General features: G+C 31.2%; 2 protein-coding genes across 2 annotated transcripts; one reads left to right on the top strand and one right to left on the bottom strand.

Annotated features, from left to right (window-relative positions):
- On the bottom strand, window positions 1–6,168 carry LOC134694820 (protein N-lysine methyltransferase METTL21A-like). The gene is made up of 3 exons (XM_063555884.1): window positions 5,897–6,168; window positions 1,584–1,695; window positions 1–402 (listed from the first exon to the last, which is right to left on the bottom strand). Exons 1-3 carry the CDS (start codon window positions 6,152–6,154, stop codon window positions 14–16), a joined length of 759 nt encoding a protein of 252 aa, XP_063411954.1. The 5' UTR covers window positions 6,155–6,168; the 3' UTR covers window positions 1–13.
- Window positions 6,169–6,340: 172 nt separating this feature from the next.
- LOC134693917 (uncharacterized protein C7orf57 homolog) lies at window positions 6,341–16,302 on the top strand. Its single transcript, XM_063554852.1, has 7 exons — window positions 6,341–6,446; window positions 9,056–9,241; window positions 9,595–9,718; window positions 10,922–11,239; window positions 11,621–11,842; window positions 12,418–12,510; window positions 15,324–16,302. Exons 1-7 carry the CDS (start codon window positions 6,416–6,418, stop codon window positions 15,406–15,408), a joined length of 1,059 nt encoding a protein of 352 aa, XP_063410922.1. The 5' UTR covers window positions 6,341–6,415; the 3' UTR covers window positions 15,409–16,302.
- The last annotated feature ends 3,272 nt before the right edge of the window (window positions 16,303–19,574 follow it).

The following is a 19,574-nucleotide window of genomic DNA, read 5'->3' as shown; positions in this document are numbered from 1 at the left end:
ACATTTATGACATTTAGCTCAATACTTTAATTTTTTTACATAGGAAAATTTTAATATCTTTATCCTTGTCATGCAGAACTTCTTTTAACGAAAAGTGTTTCTGAACCATATCTAAAAATCTTGTGTCACGATCATATCGTAATTTACATGACAAATATATTTTCGTCTCATCATGGCTGAGATGTTGTAGTGTTGCTAACAAAGCATCAAACACTTCCTCCACATAGATGACATCAGCTCCTAGAATTATATCGTACTTCTGTGGAAATTTATGAAGGTCTCTCGTCCAGTCTAAGATTTTTACTGAATATTTGACATTTTCTTTGTCTTTAAGATTATCCTTTACAACATGTTTTAGGTAGCGGTAGACTTGTTCCCTGTCTGTGATAACAACATTAGCTCCTGAAATTAAAGCAATGTGTGTATTATTTACATTGTCATGATTGTAGTTAATATTGAACAACTTCTTTGTATAGCACTTGCTCCACTGACATTAACAATAGATGAGGGGAGTAAAGGGTATAGGTAAGATAAATGAACAATTAAAAAAGTCTTGCATGTTGATCTTTTTACCGATTTCACGAAACACAGTGAACAATGAATCTTTTTCATGAATGCACATGAAATAAAAATGGCAAAACATGTTGCACGAAAATAACCCTTTACCATCCTCATAGATACAAAACTTGAAAAGAACAGAATTATGACTTTCCAGATTCATCAAGAATGTAAAAACAATGAAGTCATATTATGGGTCTGAAAAGAGATTAAGGGACCTGTTTTGTTTACATCCCCTTCCTTTTGTTACAGGTGGATATACATTTATTTCATACCACATTTTAAATGGCTCAAGTCAGTCAGGGGTAGTACTTGTACAAATTATTTGTAATTTCTAGAATAATATACTTTAATATACAAGTAAATGTTGTATTCGTATATTTTCTTATAAGGTTTGAATAATCTCCCCCCCCCCCCTATTTTCTCACAAAATTTATTTGTACAAGTAATATTTTATTTACATAATACAATCCCTAAATTTTGCATGTTTTGGGATATAAAAACATTCCTTAAACAGCTTTTCTCAGATTAACTCATATCTTTCAATGCTTCATCTCATTTATTTAAGAATTGAATGCTTCTTTTTGTAAATTCATGAAATTCATTGGGGTGTAAAAGCGTTGATCGAAGTACATTTTGTATGTGCACGGTCAACGCTTTTACAACCCTATGAAGTTACAAAAAGAAGCATTCAATACTTATAATTACATTGTTTAGCTATGATCATGAAAACACAAATTTTATAATTTTTTATTTTCTTCACCTGTGCACTTTATTGTGGGACCATGTGTTATCATGAATGAAAAGTTTTATTGAGTGATGCAATTGCTTACGGAATAACATGTGTTAGGCAGTTGGCCAATCAGAATAAAGTTTTATAATGAAACATATCTAATGTAATTATTCAACAAAAGAAACTAAACCCTGTGCCCACTAGTGGAGGATCCACCAGTACCAGGCCCCCCTGGATCCGCCTATGCCCACCTCACCCCTATATGCCTCTGGTTAAACATATGAATTCTTACCAATCAATGCTGTTACAATGCCAACAATTCCTGATCCTGCTCCAAGCTCTATAACTTCTTTGTTTTTGAATTCTTCTTTATGCTTTTCTATGAACTCACAAAGAACTATTGCCTGCAAAGAAATAAAAGCAATGTTTAACTCTTTTCTTAGATTTTTTCAATGTTCCAATATTTAACAAGATACATGCACATGATGCATATATACTAGCTTTAGTTTAAAATTAAACTTTAAATCTTTTGAGTAAATGTGGTATGAATCAGACATACTATATATATATATGATTTCCAATGAGACAACACTCTCTATAAAAGACCAAATGAAACAGAAATTCACAACCATAGGTCACTGTATTATGACCTAAGTTATGTACAATATAATGGGGGAGGGGAAGCTGCTTGCAACAAAAGACAACCACTGAATAACAGGTTCCTGACTTCAGACCTGCTTGTATGCATGCATATTTTTGATTTGCTAAGCATGACAGAGTAAAAGTATGTATCTTTCCAATAAATTGGTAGTGACTAGTGTGACTGTTAACAGGTTTTTTTTCATATTTATAATATCATGTTTAAATTGGGTTTGGCCATGATACAAACAATTTTACACAACTGTAACAAAAGTAACAAAAATAGCCTATTTGCTAATCATTGAATTTTTATTACTGACATATTTTTTAAAAACTTAATCTGATTTTTTTTATTATCAGTCAAAATAGTTATGGGTTCATTTGTCCCAAAAACATGCTCCCCCTAGGTAGTCCAATTTTGCTTCTTTTTTAAAAATTCAACTCTTTTTAAATTTAAAATTAAATTAGATACATGTATGTATTGTTAAATATAAGATCAAGTGTGGCTTTCAAAATAATGCATGTAATTCCATGAATTAGGACAACTGGGACCTAAGAAAAGTTGAACCAAATTAATTATCTGCAAAACTACCAAATGTCAAACAATTTTCATCAATTTAAAAAATTCTGACTTATTTAGGTCTTGTGAACAACAACTGACATGTGTCCATTGTGTGAACATCAAATTGAACCATGGCGAAAGACTCTAGCCTGGCTTTAGTCTGACCACATTTAAGGACACACCTTATCAGTTTCAAAGACCACTCTGACCTCTGTTAATCTACATGTAAAAGGAAATTTGCTGGAGAGTTTCTATTGTTGAAGATGCACATAGATCTATTTAACCTAGGTGAGCAACACAGGCTCCTTAAAGCCTTTAGTAAATATTTTTTCTTTCTTTTAGACAATTTTGTTACACTGATGTGTTTTTCAAACTGTCTAAGAACTATTGATAATATTTTGATTCATTTTCATTTAAAACTATTATTTTTGAAAATTGTTAGGAAAGCTTGCTTTTTTCATAGAAAATGATTTTTGTTGTCTATCTTCCATATACACTGATATATATCTATTTAGAATTAAATTAACTGGTGAAAAACTGTTTTAAAATGCAAATATTTTTATCAGTAGAGATTCTTAATGTATAAAGTTTTAAACAGTTAGTGTTTCATAAGTCTAGATTTTCATTGCTGGATATTTAGTGTTTTATTTTTTTTAAATATAAGAAAATTTTATGATTTATTGCAAAACTTATTAAAATGATATTTGTACTGTCAGATTGAAATATTTATAAGTCCCCTTTGTGTTCTGTGTTAATTAGCTTGGGTAATCATATTAACGTTCATTCAATTAGGCAACTTGATTAAACTCAAAATTATGACACCTCAATTTTGGATTAAGTTCTTTTGAATTGAAACTTTTTAATTAGAAAATAGCAATCTTGTATATTAAAATGTTTCTTATACTACATTGTTCCAAATATACTGTTTGAAAAAGCAGCGTCAAATATCTAAAAGTTGAATTTCATATCTTACTTGATAAAAAAAAATTGTTATAATTTAAAAGGGGAAGGTTTAGGCCAACCTTAAAAATATGTTTGTTTGCAGTTTTCCGACTGTACCTTCAGACTGAAGGGTCGGTAGGTAGGAAAAATATTTTATTTTATCAGCCAAAATACAGTTTAAACAAGCAGTTACACTAAACCAAGTTTCTTGTGAAGAAAAAAAACCATTTTAAAACAACAAACACTGGACATGCTGAAAACCAACATCAAATGAACAGGCATTTTCAGATAAAAAAACTTTTTAACCAAAACTGAAACTTTAACATAGTGTCATTATCCAATTTATGACATAAAATATGGCATAATTATTAAATACTGGAACACTTATAAACAAGGAATGTCATTATGACTAGAACTGTTTTAAAGAAATATATTCAGACATGTATGCTTCTTGACTAGAATGTTTTCATGAGTAGAGTATTTTCATCAGAAAAATGTATATATTATAGATTTATTTATGACAATTAATTATTATTAAAGAGTATTTTTAATAAAAAAAAAAAATAACCATTGAATCTTTCTCCATTGAAAAAAGGCAACTTGAAAAAAAAGTATTAAGACATTTGACTGTTTTCATATTTCAAAAAATATTTAATTATATGTGATAAGGTTATATTTTTGCCAGGCTTCAATGAAAACCAAAGAAATCTATAAAGTTTGGGGTGAAATCCATAGCACCCCATTAAAAGTAAATGGTCTGTACTGAAATGTTTTTAATGCATAAAAAAAATTGGCAGCATAGCTCCGAAGGACATGTTTTAATTGAATTCACACAGGCCACACAGTTTGGGTATATTTAATATTGTAAGAAAGAGAATAATTGCAATGAGTGGGGCAGCCCCCTTATCCTAAAGGAGCATACTCATTGCAATCGAAGATAGATTTAATATAGAGTATATTTATTTTTCAAGCTAACCATTCATTTTCTTCACAATTTTGTGTAGTTAGGGTTGCTTCTTATTGATTTGGCATGATCTATATCCATTAACATTTCAAATGAGCCCTTCCTCCGTACAGGCGTGTTTACAGATATCCATGAAGATTTAAGTCACTGAGGAGTGGTTTCATCTTTGTCGTCTTCAAACGATTTGTAGAAAATATGCCATACTTCAGTTACTTCAAGCTGCTGTCGAATTATTTAACCACTGAAATTGGTTCCATAAAGTCAGGCTCCACAGATTCTGAACCCGATTTGTTTGAGACAGAATGGTTATCATGTCAGTTATGAATATCCGCTGCATCATCGTCAATGATATCATAACACATCATTACATGTGCCTAGATCTGTATAAACAGCTTACTAATAAACTTTTTTGTTTGTTATTTGTCTTAAAATTGACACGAGACGACAGCGTAAAGTACTCCTCCGTGACTTCATGGATACCTGTAAACAATTTCCATGTGCTTTATCATGAAATGGTCACATGAACGCTTGACGGGAAGCTAAGAAAAACTGAACTTGAAATGCGTAATTGACCCAGACTTTAAATCATTTCCGGAAAGGACCCAAACTTCCGGATCTCGTCAATAGAGGTATTAAAAAAAAATTCTTCAAATTTAAAGCAATAAAATTTTCACAGTCGGGAGGATTTTCAAGGGTCGGTCGGTAAACTGCAAACAAACAATATTTTAATTTAAGCCTTAACATGTTTAATATTCAGAGACAGATCTAGAATAAATTATAACAGAGATTATTTAGCAAATTATATATATGTCTATAACATATATATGTTTAAGACCTTCATCTTCCTTGTTAGCATGCTTAGGATTATGAGTTTGGAGCATTTTTTTATGGTGTTTGTCAATGAGCAATATAATGAGAGAAACCTTTTTGAGGTTCTGTGCCCATTGTAATTTAATGATTTGGTCACTGCAGAAAACAGCATTGGCACAAAACCCTGAATGAGATCAAAGATCTTTTTGATTTTTATTTAATCACATTTGTCATGTTTTTAGTCAACAAAATTGTAACACATACATGTATGTTATTTTTCTCTATAGTAAGTCTATACTATATATACTATAAACGCCTCCGGGTGCGGGAATTTCTCGCTACATTGAAGACCTGTTGGTGACCTTCTGCTGTTGTGTTTTTTTATTTTGGTCGGGTTGTTGTCTCTTTGACACATTCCCCATTTCCATTCTCAATTTTATTAGTCCAAATAATTATGACGTCCTGAAAGGCTATTATATTTTTTTCTTTAACGCCTTACTTTGACGTAAGGCGTCAAAGAAAAAAAATATGATAGCCTTTCAAGAGTCATGAATAATTATTTGGACTATACTATACTAAGAGTTTTATCCTTGACTGATCATCATAGGTAACGCTTGTTTCATAATAAATGTATTATTCTGTCTGAAAAATCAAAAATATAAAACTAAATATCATTTGAATAGCTTACAGCATCCCATACAACTGCTGCAACTCCTAAATTTCCCCAATCTTGTTTGATCACAAGTTCTGTATTTACAAAATTGAAAGTCCTGGACGTCTTGACCAATGGGGACAATTTGCTCTCATCGTACACAACTACGGCCGTTGATGGCTGTTGACAAGACATTCCACATGTTTCAGTATCAAAACAATCAGTAAAGTGCAATGTCAACACTGTAATTAGGGCAATTAGTTTTTGCCTGCCAAAGTGAAAGAGAAACCACATTGGACGATCACGTGATCAGTTCAGAAAGGAAGTGCGACAGTTACGGATCTCTTTTTTTTAATGATGAGACAAGTTCGTTAGAACTTAATGATTTCTTAATAAAGTTAATATTGTATTTGTTTTTTTCAATTATTGTGTGAAAAATGGTCCTTTAAAAATCCAACATACTTCGTTTAAACTTCTAGCTTTAGAAGGTCGTTGCTAAGTGAATACGTACACTTCCGGTCTGTTTGTTGTTCTTTTGGGTCAATACATGAAAATATGGCCACGAATAAAAACATAAACGAATGTGGTAAGTAGATTAATTGACCCTATAATTGGATCTGTCTATCAGATATGGAGTTATGAAGAGTCATTGGAAATGATTACATTACAAGGACAAAGTCATTGGAATTATTTCAATGTTTTTTTTATGATTTTTTTTTCATTAGAACAAATCTGTAACTGCGAGGCTTCTGACACTTTTCCATATACATTGCACATGATGAATATTCTGACACATTGAAGTCTCAACAATCAACCATATCCTGAGAAAATATGGTTCCTTTACAAAGGGGGTTTAAAGATAAGTTAGATTAGATTAATTACAAACTCATATGAAGATGTCAGATAGAAAAAGAACAGTTAAACTGAGACCCATATAAATATAAATAAATTCAGCTATGTTGAAAGACGTGTATAATGTCAAATCATAATAATACCAAATGTTTCTAGTCTCAATGAAAACTTGTAAGCTTCATTGTATTTTTGTTCAATAGGTGCAATTTGGGTACTGTAACATACACCTTATCGCTATTCCCGGCTGACCCTGGCGCTTGAACTTTTGATGCATACAACAATCACTTTTTCATTGTGGCGTCAGCTATTTTGTTTTATGACATTGTAATTTTACGGGAACCTGTGATATCCAGTAATGGCGGACAAATAGCGATAAGGTGTATTACAGTGGGGTACAAGTCAAATTAGCACCTGGTCAAATCAGCAACCTTAGAAAAAGTCAAATTGGCACCGGGTTAAATCGGCATCTAGTTAAATTGGCACCTATTTAAAATCAATTCAGCATTCAATAATATTTGATATAATATATATAAATAATTCTAAAAATGTATAAATTCATGATCTATTTTGGGGGTTGGATTTTATCATGCATAACATTGTTAAAAAGCATCAAGCAGTTAGAATACAAAAGTTAATTATTTTAAGTTTTCCCAACATTCAATGACTGTTTTGACAAGTTTTCTATTCAATTAATTAATAACTTTATCAAGTGCATAGTAAAAATGTTTGTTGTTTTAACTCAACAGTATACATGTAGTTTTTGATGTTTTATTCTTCAAAAACTTAATAAAAAACAACAAAGCCATTACCAAAGCAGTTGTTTAACAATGAGGCAATTAGAAGCAATAAAACGGAAAACTATGAGTCCCTTTCAATAATTCAAACTTTCATGCAAAATAATTAGCAATTAAGGTGTTTTTTTTTTGGAAATTTTAAACAGCATTAAACTAAAAATCCTGAAAAATGCTCAACTGATTAAAAAATGCATAAAAATATCTTAACTAAAAATAGTTGAGGGGAAAAAATATATACATCAACCCCAAAATGTACACATTTAGTTGAGGGAAAAAAAATTATACATGAACCCCGAAATGTGAATAAGATTAAGTGAATATGGGCTGATTTCTGGTATGTGAGTTAACCATAATGAGTTACAGATCTAGTTTAAGTTTCGTTCTGCTCCACTAATTTTTACCAAAATTACAGGCTTTGGACTTTGAGAAATTGTTGAAAATCACAGTTATACGGATTTTTTTTCTAAACGCCTTCAGATATTGGGCTGATTTTTGGTATGTGAGTTAACCGTGATGAGTTATAGGTCAAACTTCAGTTTTGTTCTGCTCCGCTAATTTTCGCTGAAATTTTGGACTTTGATAAATTATTGAAAATCACAGTTATACAAATTTTTTCTCTTTTCCCCTCCAGATTTTGAGCTGATTTTTGATATGTGAGGCTATCATCATGTTTGTGTCCACATGTTTTTATATTGAAATTGCAGATTTTTCAACTTTTTGGGACGGGCCATTTGTGTTGCTTTGACACATCTATTTTTAACTGAGTCTGAAGTGTCTAGATTTTTTTTGGAAATATTGGTCACTGGACAACATTAGCTAACTCCAGCTTAATACTTGTACATATGTAATATAAATCTTTGTGTATCATTGATACAAAGATCTGTCATATTTTTGGTTTGCTAAATTGCTATAAAATCTTATGTTGAATACTTGTGAGGAACATTTAAAAATTTCAAAGTTCATGTACATGTACATTTGTAACCTTCCTTACATATAATGAATTAATATTAATTTTTGTTTTTTTCTGAAATTTCATTTTTGGAATCAGATATACAAATTTGCAAGAAATTGTATGATTTACAATTTGACAGCTGCCTTCACTAGAACAGATACATGGCAATGCATTTAAAGTGCAACTGTTTGGGAAATAAGTGAATGGTGTAGGATTCATTAGAACATTGAATTTCTTACTGTTAGCAGTAATACTGTTCATCAGTATAATAACATCCTGTTTTACATGTCTGATTTTTATTTCTGTTATTGTGGACTCTTTTTTTCATGGGTATCAATTTTTGTGGATTTAGTAAACATTGCATTTTTGTGATTATTTAATTTCATGGTTTTGCAAAAGTATGAATACACGCCTATAGAACATTTGTATTACGTTGAACACTTGAATTCGTGGTAAACCTACACCCACAAAATCCACGAAAAATTAATATTCCCAGAATAGAAATAAATCCACAGTACATTTTTCTTTTTTGTATGTCAATGTACTTAAACATGTCTACACTCTTTTTGAAAACAACTGTAATTCATGTCTTTTAAGGTTGGTTCTACCATGCCCCTGCTAAACCAAAGGTACCATCAGAGCCTGTGCCATTACCTGCAACCTCACAAATCCCAGGATTGAATGCTGAAATAGAAGGACAATACCAGGATGATCCAATTAAACCATTGTTTAGGGAGACAGATTCTAAATATATCAGACTGGCCAAACAGGGTGGTCGACAAAGTAAGATAATCTACATTTGTAATAATTTCTCTTTTAATATAGACCTATAATTATATGGTTATCTTTTGATTTATGCTAGATATTTAAATTAAGAATTTAAGGTTATTTGGGGAGCATTTCATATCAATTTAATTAATCTTAAGTTTTAAGTTAAATGCTTTTGTCCTAGCATCTTATTTTTTCTTTCCATTAAGTTTGACCGTCTTTATTTTTAGTAAATGAAGGAATGTTAACAACATAAAATTATAATATAATTAATCATGTCAATCAAAAAATTTTCATCAGTACAAGTAGCAAAGTACTGTCTTATTATATAATCAATTAATTTTATTGTTTGTTTTTGTGAATTGTAGATTTGTTACAGTTCAAAGAGAATCCAAATATGCGTGAAAAAGCACCAAAAGGTTATCCCAGACCTGAATGGTTTTATCTTGAGGATAATGCCCTGGAGGATGCTGAATTGAAAAGGACTGAACAGTAAGAGCAAACTTACCAGAACAATATAAAATTAGGCAGATATTATATGATTTCCAAAAGTCTAAATGATTGCTTTAAGGTGGTACCCAACACTTTTACTAAAATTAATTTGGCTCGTTTATTTTTTTTGAAATTTTGACAAAGTATTTACTTTGACCCTTTGACAAAAATATAAAAATTCTAAAAAATTTGAACCAACCGTTTTATCAGAAAAATTACACTGGTTATATAGCAGTTTGACAAACACTTATTTTGATCATTGAGAAGCTTAATATTCCCTTAATAGCACAACGTAATTAAAACCTTTAGCTGATTTTACAGAGTTATCTCCCTGTAGTGTTAGGTACCACCTTAAACAACTTTATGTCACCAAACAACTTTCAACAATAAGCAAAACTCTTACACAAAGTCTAACAAATACATGACTAATAGGATATAAAAACAAAAAAGCTAAATTGTGAATCAATTGAAAGTAAAAAGCTAACAGCATAAATCCTGACAGACAATAAACAAAAAATAATATGACAAGTTACATGTTGCAACAAATTACAACCACTGACATACACATTGTACTGATACTTCCTATTCATTTTTATGCTCTTTGCTTTTACACTCTGTGAAGGTTGTTGCACAAAAATCTGTATTGAACTCATATATATATATTTTCACTCTTTTGGTCTTTTGGAAAATGTTGTTTGTGCTGTTTTTAGACCCTTCTACAACGAAATTTGTTTGACATGCACACATATAAAAATTGTGGTTTTTATCCAACGCAGTCATAGGTTTGAACGTAGTTTTCAATTTAGACTCGTATATATATATATATATATACATTATATACATGTAGTTGTGTGTGAGATACCTGCTTTTTTTTGTGAAAGTGTATTTGAAAATCTAAAAATTTATATAAGTCTCATGGGGCACCATATATCATGTATATGTTTTAATAGAACAGGCAGCACATTTAATGAAATATGTTGTTTAGTGTTATGTTCCCATATCTTTATTTACCATATCAAATATAAGGTGTCAATATTTTTTTTGTACACCAGATCCGGATTTCGACAATAAATGTCTCTTCATTGATGTTAGGGATCTTTTTTGTTGTCTGTCCTGCTGTGAACACCTTACTAACTGTATATCAAAGCTAAAAAAATCATCTTTTTGGAAAAGGCTTATATGTATTTTATAATTCTTTTACAGAATCAATCATGACATTGAGTATCAGTACATGGTTCCTGAATATATGGTCCATGAGGAATGGAAACCTGAAACAGATTTCTACGAGAGACCCAGGAGACAACCCTTCTCCTTTGATAGGTTATCAGCATTTGAGAGGGATGGAGACAGAGTTACAGATAAGACAGTTAAATTACCAGAAGTTAAAAAACCTGGTTTTGGTGTTCGTAGTGCTAAGCCATTAAAGACAAAACCAAGACCACAAGAAAGGACAAAACCATCAACAGTAGCTAAACAGTCCCAGATAGAACTGGAAAGACCTCATCTTAAATATTTACCATTGTAAGCACAAATATCTATTTTTTTTGGTATACATGTACTTAAAACCATGTAAAATAAAATGTTGAATAAGTTGTAAGAATGTTTTCTAGGGTACAAATGTAAGAAAAAAAAAGATGTAAGAAACCCGTCTCAAATATTCCGTATATTAATTTATCATATGTTTAGTAGTAAATACAGTAGTTTTGCATATGTGATAAATAGCCTGCTGTTTAATCCATATCGGGCAAATTCATAATTTCAAAAGTTATCAGTTTTCCCTTCATAAATTTTTTCAATCATTTTAATTAGATTGCACAATATTGTTTTTGGTCTATGATTACCAATAATTAATGCACATAATAATTCTGCACAGTATATACAAATTTGATATTTATTATTCAGACCTGAGGGAGATACAAATGGAAATGGCAAACCGTCTATGTCAAAGATTCTAGGATATGAATACGAGAAAAAATGGCATGATGATATCAACAAATGGCAATTCAAACAAGACAAACTGAGAGTACAACATAAAGCCATGTTAAATGAACAAGAAAAAGAACAAGGGGCATCAGAATACAGGTCAACCTTTGGCAAACCAGCAAGACCCCAATATGTTCAAGAGTAAGTGTATGCATATTCCAAATAAGTATTCAAGTTTTACTGATATGAGTTTTAATCATACACTGAAAATTTTTCAACAATTTTACAGGTTTCAGACAATTAATTTCAGTGTAACATTGAACATGTGGTGTAAAACAATTTTTACATGTTTATTTTAGAATATGCATTGAATGAGATAGCTAATCAAAATTATTACATTGGTTGCAATGAATTACATTAATTTCCCAGCGAAATAAAAACCAATAATTTCACATGTGAAATAAACAAATTGTGAATGCGTAGAAAAAAGATATAGTTCCTTACATGTTTTACATTAATTTCTTTTAAAAAAGCCATTGCCAATGTAATAAAAAGAATAACTAATTAAAGAATTAAAATATTGAAAACACTGAATATTGACTCATGCGCTACACGCATTCGTGAATTGATGTGTTGATTGGTCACTCGATGAATATTTTTCTCTATTTGAATATTTCGATTAGTTATCCTATAATTAATTAATTTGTATCCTAGAAACTAAAATTCCCTGAGCTATACACATGAAAATATATTACTTTTATCGTTGCTTTTTACAGAAAAGGAAGAAAAGTATATGATACAAGATCGTATAAATCACCAACTACAGACAAAGGAGTGAATCAAGAAAAAGAATTATTCAAATTAACAAGGTATGACTCTTAATTATGATTATAGTGAAACTTTTGAGAAGGAGCACATGTAAGACATGTGATATGTTAATCACGACTCCTGATTTCACCAGTAACTTAACAGAAAAAAACGTATTATACGTATGACTGTTGTACCCCTATTTTTGACATTTTCACTCTTAAGTATGTTTGTTTTGTTCATGCATCGTTGACAATGTAATTGATTTTGCCTTTTGCCTTTTGATTTTCCTTTTTGAATTTTCCTCGGAGTTCAGTATTTTTGTGTTTTTACTTTTTTTGTTGTTGATAAAACATGACTAAATTACACAAAATAACCAAAAAGACATCCATAGTTTGGACCAGTACCATAATGAAATGAATTATTAAATGTCAGCCAATATAAACCAGGTAAGCAGATGAAAGAAACGAAAAAAGATAGAAATAAGTGATAGTTCTAAGAATTAATTTGTACAAAATTATTTTAACTTTAAGGTGGTACCCAACAATTTCATTAAAATTAATTTGGCTCTTTTAATTTTCATTACATTTTGACAATGTATTTACTTTGACCCTTTAACAAAAATATCAAAATTTCTAAAATTTTGAACCAACCGTTCTGTCACAAAAATTACACTGGTTATATAGCAGTTTGACAAATACCAATTTTTAGCTCACCTGGCCCGAAGGGCCAAGTGAGCTATTCCCATCACTTTGCGTCCGGCGTCCGTCGTCGTCGTCGTCGTCCGTCGTCCGTCGTCGTCCGTCGTCGTCCGTCGTCGTTAACTTTTACAAAAATCTTCTCCTCTGAAACTACTGGGCCAAATCAAACCAAACTTGGCCACAATCATCATTGGGGTATCTAGTTTAAAAAATGTGTGGCGTGACCCGGTCAACCAACCAAGATGGCCGCCACGGCTAAAAATAGAACATAGGGGTAAAATGCAGTTTTTGGCTTATAACTCAGAAACCAAAGCATTTAGAGCAAATCTGACATGGGGTAAAAATGTTTATCAGGTCAAGATCTATCTGCCCTGAAATTTTCAGATGAATCAGTCAATCGGTTGTTGGGTTGCTGCCCCTGAATTGGTAATTTTGAGGAAATTTTGCTGTTTTTGGTTATTATCTTGAATATTATTATAGATAGAGATAAACTGTAAACAGCAATAATGTTCAGCAAAGTAAGATCTACAAATAAGTCAACATGACCAAAATGGTCAGTTGACCCGTTTAGGAGTTATTGCCCTTTATAGTCAATTTTTAACCATTTTTCGTAAATTAAAGTAATCTTTTACAAAAATCTTCTCCTCTGAAACTACTGGGCCAAATTAATTCAAACTTGGCCACAATCATCTTTGGGGTATCTAGTTTAAAAAATGTGTGGCGTGACCTGGTCAACCAACCAAGATGGCCGCCACCGCTAAAAATAGAACATAGGGGTAAAATGCAGTTTTTGGCTTATAACTCAAAAACCAAAGCATTTTGAGGAAATCTGACATGGGATAAAAATGTTTATCAGGTCAAGATCTATCTGCCCTGAAATTTTCAGATGAATCGGTCAATCGGTTGTTGGGTTGCTGCCCCTGAATTGGTAATTTTGAGGAAATTTTGCTGTTTTTGGTTATTATCTTGAATATTATTATAGATAGAGATAAATTGTAAACAGCAATAATGTTCAGCAAAGTAAGATCTACAAATAAGTCAACATGACCAAAATGGTCAGTTGACCCCTTTAGGAGTTATTGCCCTTTATAGTCAATCTTTAACCATTTTTCATAAATCTAAGTAATCTTTTACAAAATCTCCACTGAAACTACTAGGCCACAATCATCTTTGGGGTATCTAGTTTGAAAAATGTGTCCGATGACCTGGCCATTCAACCAAGATGGCCGCCACGGCTAAAAATAGAACATAGGGGTAAAATGCAGTTTTTGGCTTATAACTATGAAACCAAAGCATCTAGAGCAAATCTGACAAGAAGTTAAATTGTTAATCAAGTCAATATCTATCTGCCCTGAATTTTTCAGATGAATTGGACAACTGGTTGTTGGGTTGCTGCCCTCCAATTGGTAATTTTTAAAGAAGTTTTGCCGTTTTTGGTTATCTTGAATACTATTATAGATAGCGATAAACTGTAAACAGCAATAATGTTCAGCAAAGTAAGATCTACAAATAAGTCAACATGACCTAAATGGTCAATTGACCCCTTAAGGAGTTATTGCCCTTTATAGTCAATTTTTAACAATTTTCATTAATTTGGTAAATTTATGTAAATTTTTACCAAATATAGTCTTCTGTTACTAATGGGCAAAGTTCATTATAGATATAATTGTAAGAAGCAAAATCGTTCAGTAAAGTAAGAACTTCAAACACATCACCATCACCAAAATACAATTTTGTCATGAATCCATTTGTGTCCTTTGTTTAATATGCACATAGACCAAGGTGAGCGACACAGGCTCTTTAGAGCCTCTAGTTATCATTGAGAAGCTTAAAATTCCCTTTACAACACAACATAATTAAAACGTTTAGATGACTTTACGCAATTATCTCCCTGTAGTGTAAGGTACCACCTTAAACAGCTTGAAAGATTTATTAATAAATGGGTAATGATGTATTAAATTGACTTTCCATGCAAGAGATGTAACATTTATATTTCAGATTTTACATCAGATTTACCACATATTGCAACTTTTTTAATGTAATGCAGTTCGCTACATGATTTCTGTAAAACTAATGCTGCTCTTCAAGAATCCTAAAATTCTAAATTGGTAATTATCAAGGGTGCATAATTTTGAATTTAACAAAGATTTAAAAATATAATAATTATTTTTCAGATTTAAGAATGTTGGTTCCAAGATAGACTCTCACAATCCACTAGTAACCTCAAATTCAAACAGACCGGCAGTAGCCAGCCATTAACCTGGGCGGATATGGCATTTCATTTCCAAAGACAGACAATGGCAGGCCATTGAAATTAACAATTACTGAAAAATTTGATATCATACAAATGGACAATCTTTGAAATATTTGTATTACCTAGGAATTTATATACCACAAACAATTAACAAAATTAAGTATTATCAATCAGAGATACTTTTCAACAAGAGCAAATTGTGAATGGTTTGCACTTGCAGTTTGAGAAAAAAATTACATATATATGGTTTATTTTGAGGGATTTATGTATAGCTTACCATTTAGTGCAATTATTTAACTATGTAATGATTTAAATGAAAACATCTTTTATTAGTGGTTGAGTATTTGGTTGTTAATTTTTTTTATTTTGGTTTAGAAGTTGTTACGGCAGATTGTATAATTTTTTATTTTTTTTCCATCAGTTATAAAAAAACTAGTTTTATCAAATGCCTTGTTTCACATCATTTTAAAACTATTTTTAGTCTTTTTCTATTGCATCATTTTAGAAGGTTTATTTTTATAGTCGAATGATAATTTAATTTTTAGAATTTTGAATTTGAAATGGGAGATAATTCAAGTTGGAAGATTGTTGTATAGGGGAGATAATTCCAGTTGAAAATTGTCCCAATGTTTAAAATACATTATGAAGATGTTGAGTATGCATGTATGATTATTTCTATTGGAAGTCAAATTATTGTCAAAAGAAAGTATTATTTTATATTTTGACTTTTCATATATTATACTTTTATATTATAAGAAAATTACACGTGCTGAATTTTCCTTATATTTGTTAAAATATAATTTTTGTAAAAAAGAGTTTATGTACTAAATTATATTTTGCATTTGAAGTTGTTGTGCAATTTTGAATGTATATGAAATAAAGAAAGAAAGATAAAAGTGTTTTATTCTTATTTTATTGATATAGTGCCTTTTAGATTTTAGAACATGTGGTATGAGTGCAAATGAGACAACTTTCCATCCAAGTCGCAATTTGTAAAAGTAAACCATTATAGGTAAATAATTTAATTTTGGATGTAACACATCTTCTGATTGGCTGAGGTTATTTTGTTATCAGCCCATAGACATAATTTAGTCATGCGACTGTGATGTCATCAACGTTTTTTCATGGTTTTCTACGGTTTAAAATGGAATTTAGAATTAAATTATAAGAAATCACTGTTATATATTTTCTGTCTATTCAAAATAACATAAAAAATGTGATGCACACTGTTAAATAACCTGCTACGTATGATATTTAGTGTGCACCAAATTTTTTATGCTATTTCTTCACAGACAGAAAAAATATTACAGTCATTCCTTAAATGTACAAGTCTATAAAATTGGCACTGAAGAACTTAAACAAACATACAGTAATTTTGCATTTTTCTTAGGGGCAAGCTGAAGCATGCTTCTGGGTGTGGGATTTTCTCATTGTTTTGAAGACCTATTGGATGCCTTTGATTGCTTTTTCCTTTTGGTCTGGTTGCTGTCTCTTTAACACACATACCCTATTTCAATTCTCAATTTTCGTAACTGCTATTCCAGAAAAAAAATGTAAGGGGTTGGGGGGTTGGAAGGCAGATTTTGTCAGCACCCGCAACCCAGACAATTGTTATTGAGAATCATAGTGCATTATAGTGTGAAAAGTTGCTCTGTTACCCATCACCCATGTATTATTGATACAATATGCCTTCCAACCCCCACCCCCACCCATACATTTTTTTGTGGAATTGCCCTAATTCTTACAGGACAATAATGAAAAAAAAACACATAATTGATGCTCCTAGTCTATTGTTACCAAATGTGTCTAGAGATATGTATCAACATGGCTAAAAATAAAACATAAATAGAATTAAATCAATACCTCTCAAAGAAAAAATTGACATAGCTAGAAAGCTTTCAACCCTCTACCTTTTTTATGTTTGCCTCTACAGGTCACCATATGACCTTCAACAATGAGCACAGCCCATACCTCATAGTCAGCTATAAAAGCCCCTACAATGACAATGTAAAACAATTCAAAAAAGAAAAACAATGTAATTGCTTATTATGTAAAAAATAGTTTATAATAGATTATTTTAATATGACATGCTTCTTTCACTTTGTGGATAAACCCATGCTCTAAATCCAATAAAATTTATTTGCACACATGTATATTGACTACTGCAGAACAATAAATTTTATGAAATTGTCATGCATTTAATTTATTTCATTAATTTGAAACACTTCCAAGCTGTCAAATGATGCACATGTTATTACTAATTCATTTATTATGACTGTACTGTGTTGCATTTGGAAATAACATTCACTATTGCTCGGGCAAAAATAATTACGAATATAATGCCTACCCATGTTAAAACTACAATAAATTATAGCTTGCATCGATTATTTCTTAAATAAGAACATGAATAGCAAAAATGGTCAACAGGACAATATCTACAAATTTATCAACATAGTCTATTGTTGGTTCCTTATTGGAGTTATGTGATTTGTCCCCTAACTCCTGAGTTTACCCATGTTTCATTATTTGACCAAAACTATACTTATACAGTAGATGAATAAAAATTTCAAACAGCAGAAGTTATAAAATGGACAAGATCTGTACAAACATGAACATGGCCAGAAATTTTAGTCGACTTTATATAGAAGTTATTGACATTTAATTATGATTTGTATCCAACTTTTTAAATTATATAACAGATAGGGAGAAACTTTAAAATACAAAAAATGATGAGCAATACAATTATAGCAATACATGTGTTGCTAAAATCATGGTGTGGACATCTTATAGGAGTTGTTGCCCCTGAATGATGTTTTACGTGTGCTTATTATTTTGAAAACTATAAAGAGACTATTTGATGTCAATAATAAGTCAACAGGACAAGATCTACAAATTTGGCAACATGGCGGAAATCTTTTTTGATAGATTAATTAATTGTTGTTGTTTTAACACCACTTTAACGTGTCACTGTTGGACCGTTTCGTGGGTGGAGGAGGCTGAAGTGCCTGGAGATAACCGATCTTCGCTTGGAAAACTTACAATCCTAGTCAATTAAGATTTGAGTCGGTGCACGAACTCCCAACCTCAATGCTGACTGGCTAGTGAATACAGATATAGAACTACATAGACCACTTGGCCACCGATTCAACTATTTCATAGATAGACATAAGAAGATCGATGTGGTATGAGTGCCAATAAGACAACTCTCCGTCCAAGTCACAATTTGTAAAAGTAAACTATTATAGGTCAAAATATGGCCTTCAACACAGATTTTAGGCTCACGCACAACAACATGCTATATCAAAAGGACCCCAAAAATGTTATTTCAACTCCATATAGGGGTATTTATTTTAAATGAACTTGCCAAGTTTTGAATTTTTGTCCAAAAATATTGTCAAGAAAGGTAATTTTAAACAGTCAATATAACCAGATGAACACGATCTGCAAAAGTTCCAGCATGCATGTCCAGAAACTAAAAACGACTTCATAAAGTCCTTTGATGAGGATTTTTCTCATTTTTGCAACTACAATTTTAAAACTACAATTATAGCTATATCCACTTCATTTGAAATTTGTGTTTTTTTGTGTTATTGGCAATCATACCACTTCTTATTATTTATCACGAAAGTCTAAAGATGTATATAGGCCAGACGAGACTTATAAATGGGTCAACTTGAAGAAACCGTCAGTTGACAAAGTTCTAATAAGAGCAGTTGCTCTAAATTTACGATGTGTTCCCTGTTTGATGTTATGCAAAAACTATGGTGATGTTTCAATATTCTTTTATATTTTCTACCCATTATTCATTATTCTTTATTCATATTTTAGCACACGGCTATTCTCTAATCTTTATTTCATTGCCCTTTATTCCTCTATTCTCTATTTCTTAGGTCTATTTTCTATAGATTTGACCCCATTCAAACGTTGATTCTACCATAGTACTACATAACCTTCGTTTCGCGATGTTATATTGATTTCACGATATTACAACGCTTAAACTTTGATAAACACATGTCGTCTTGTAAGAATTGCATGTATAACATGAGGTATAATAACCACATGCGATTTAAGACAAGATATCTATTGGCTGGAGGACAAATTTGTCCTGACATGACCGTTGGCCGGACTGTATACGGAAGTCATGTATTTCGAATTGATATTCAATATATAG

The sequence above is a fragment of the Mytilus trossulus genome, chromosome 13, assembly GCF_036588685.1.
Source record: "Mytilus trossulus isolate FHL-02 chromosome 13, PNRI_Mtr1.1.1.hap1, whole genome shotgun sequence".
NCBI classification, from domain to species: Eukaryota; Metazoa; Mollusca; class Bivalvia; order Mytilida; family Mytilidae; genus Mytilus; species Mytilus trossulus.
The sequence above is the reverse complement of the archived record's forward strand: the minus strand, read 5'-3'. Positions and strand labels throughout refer to the sequence as shown.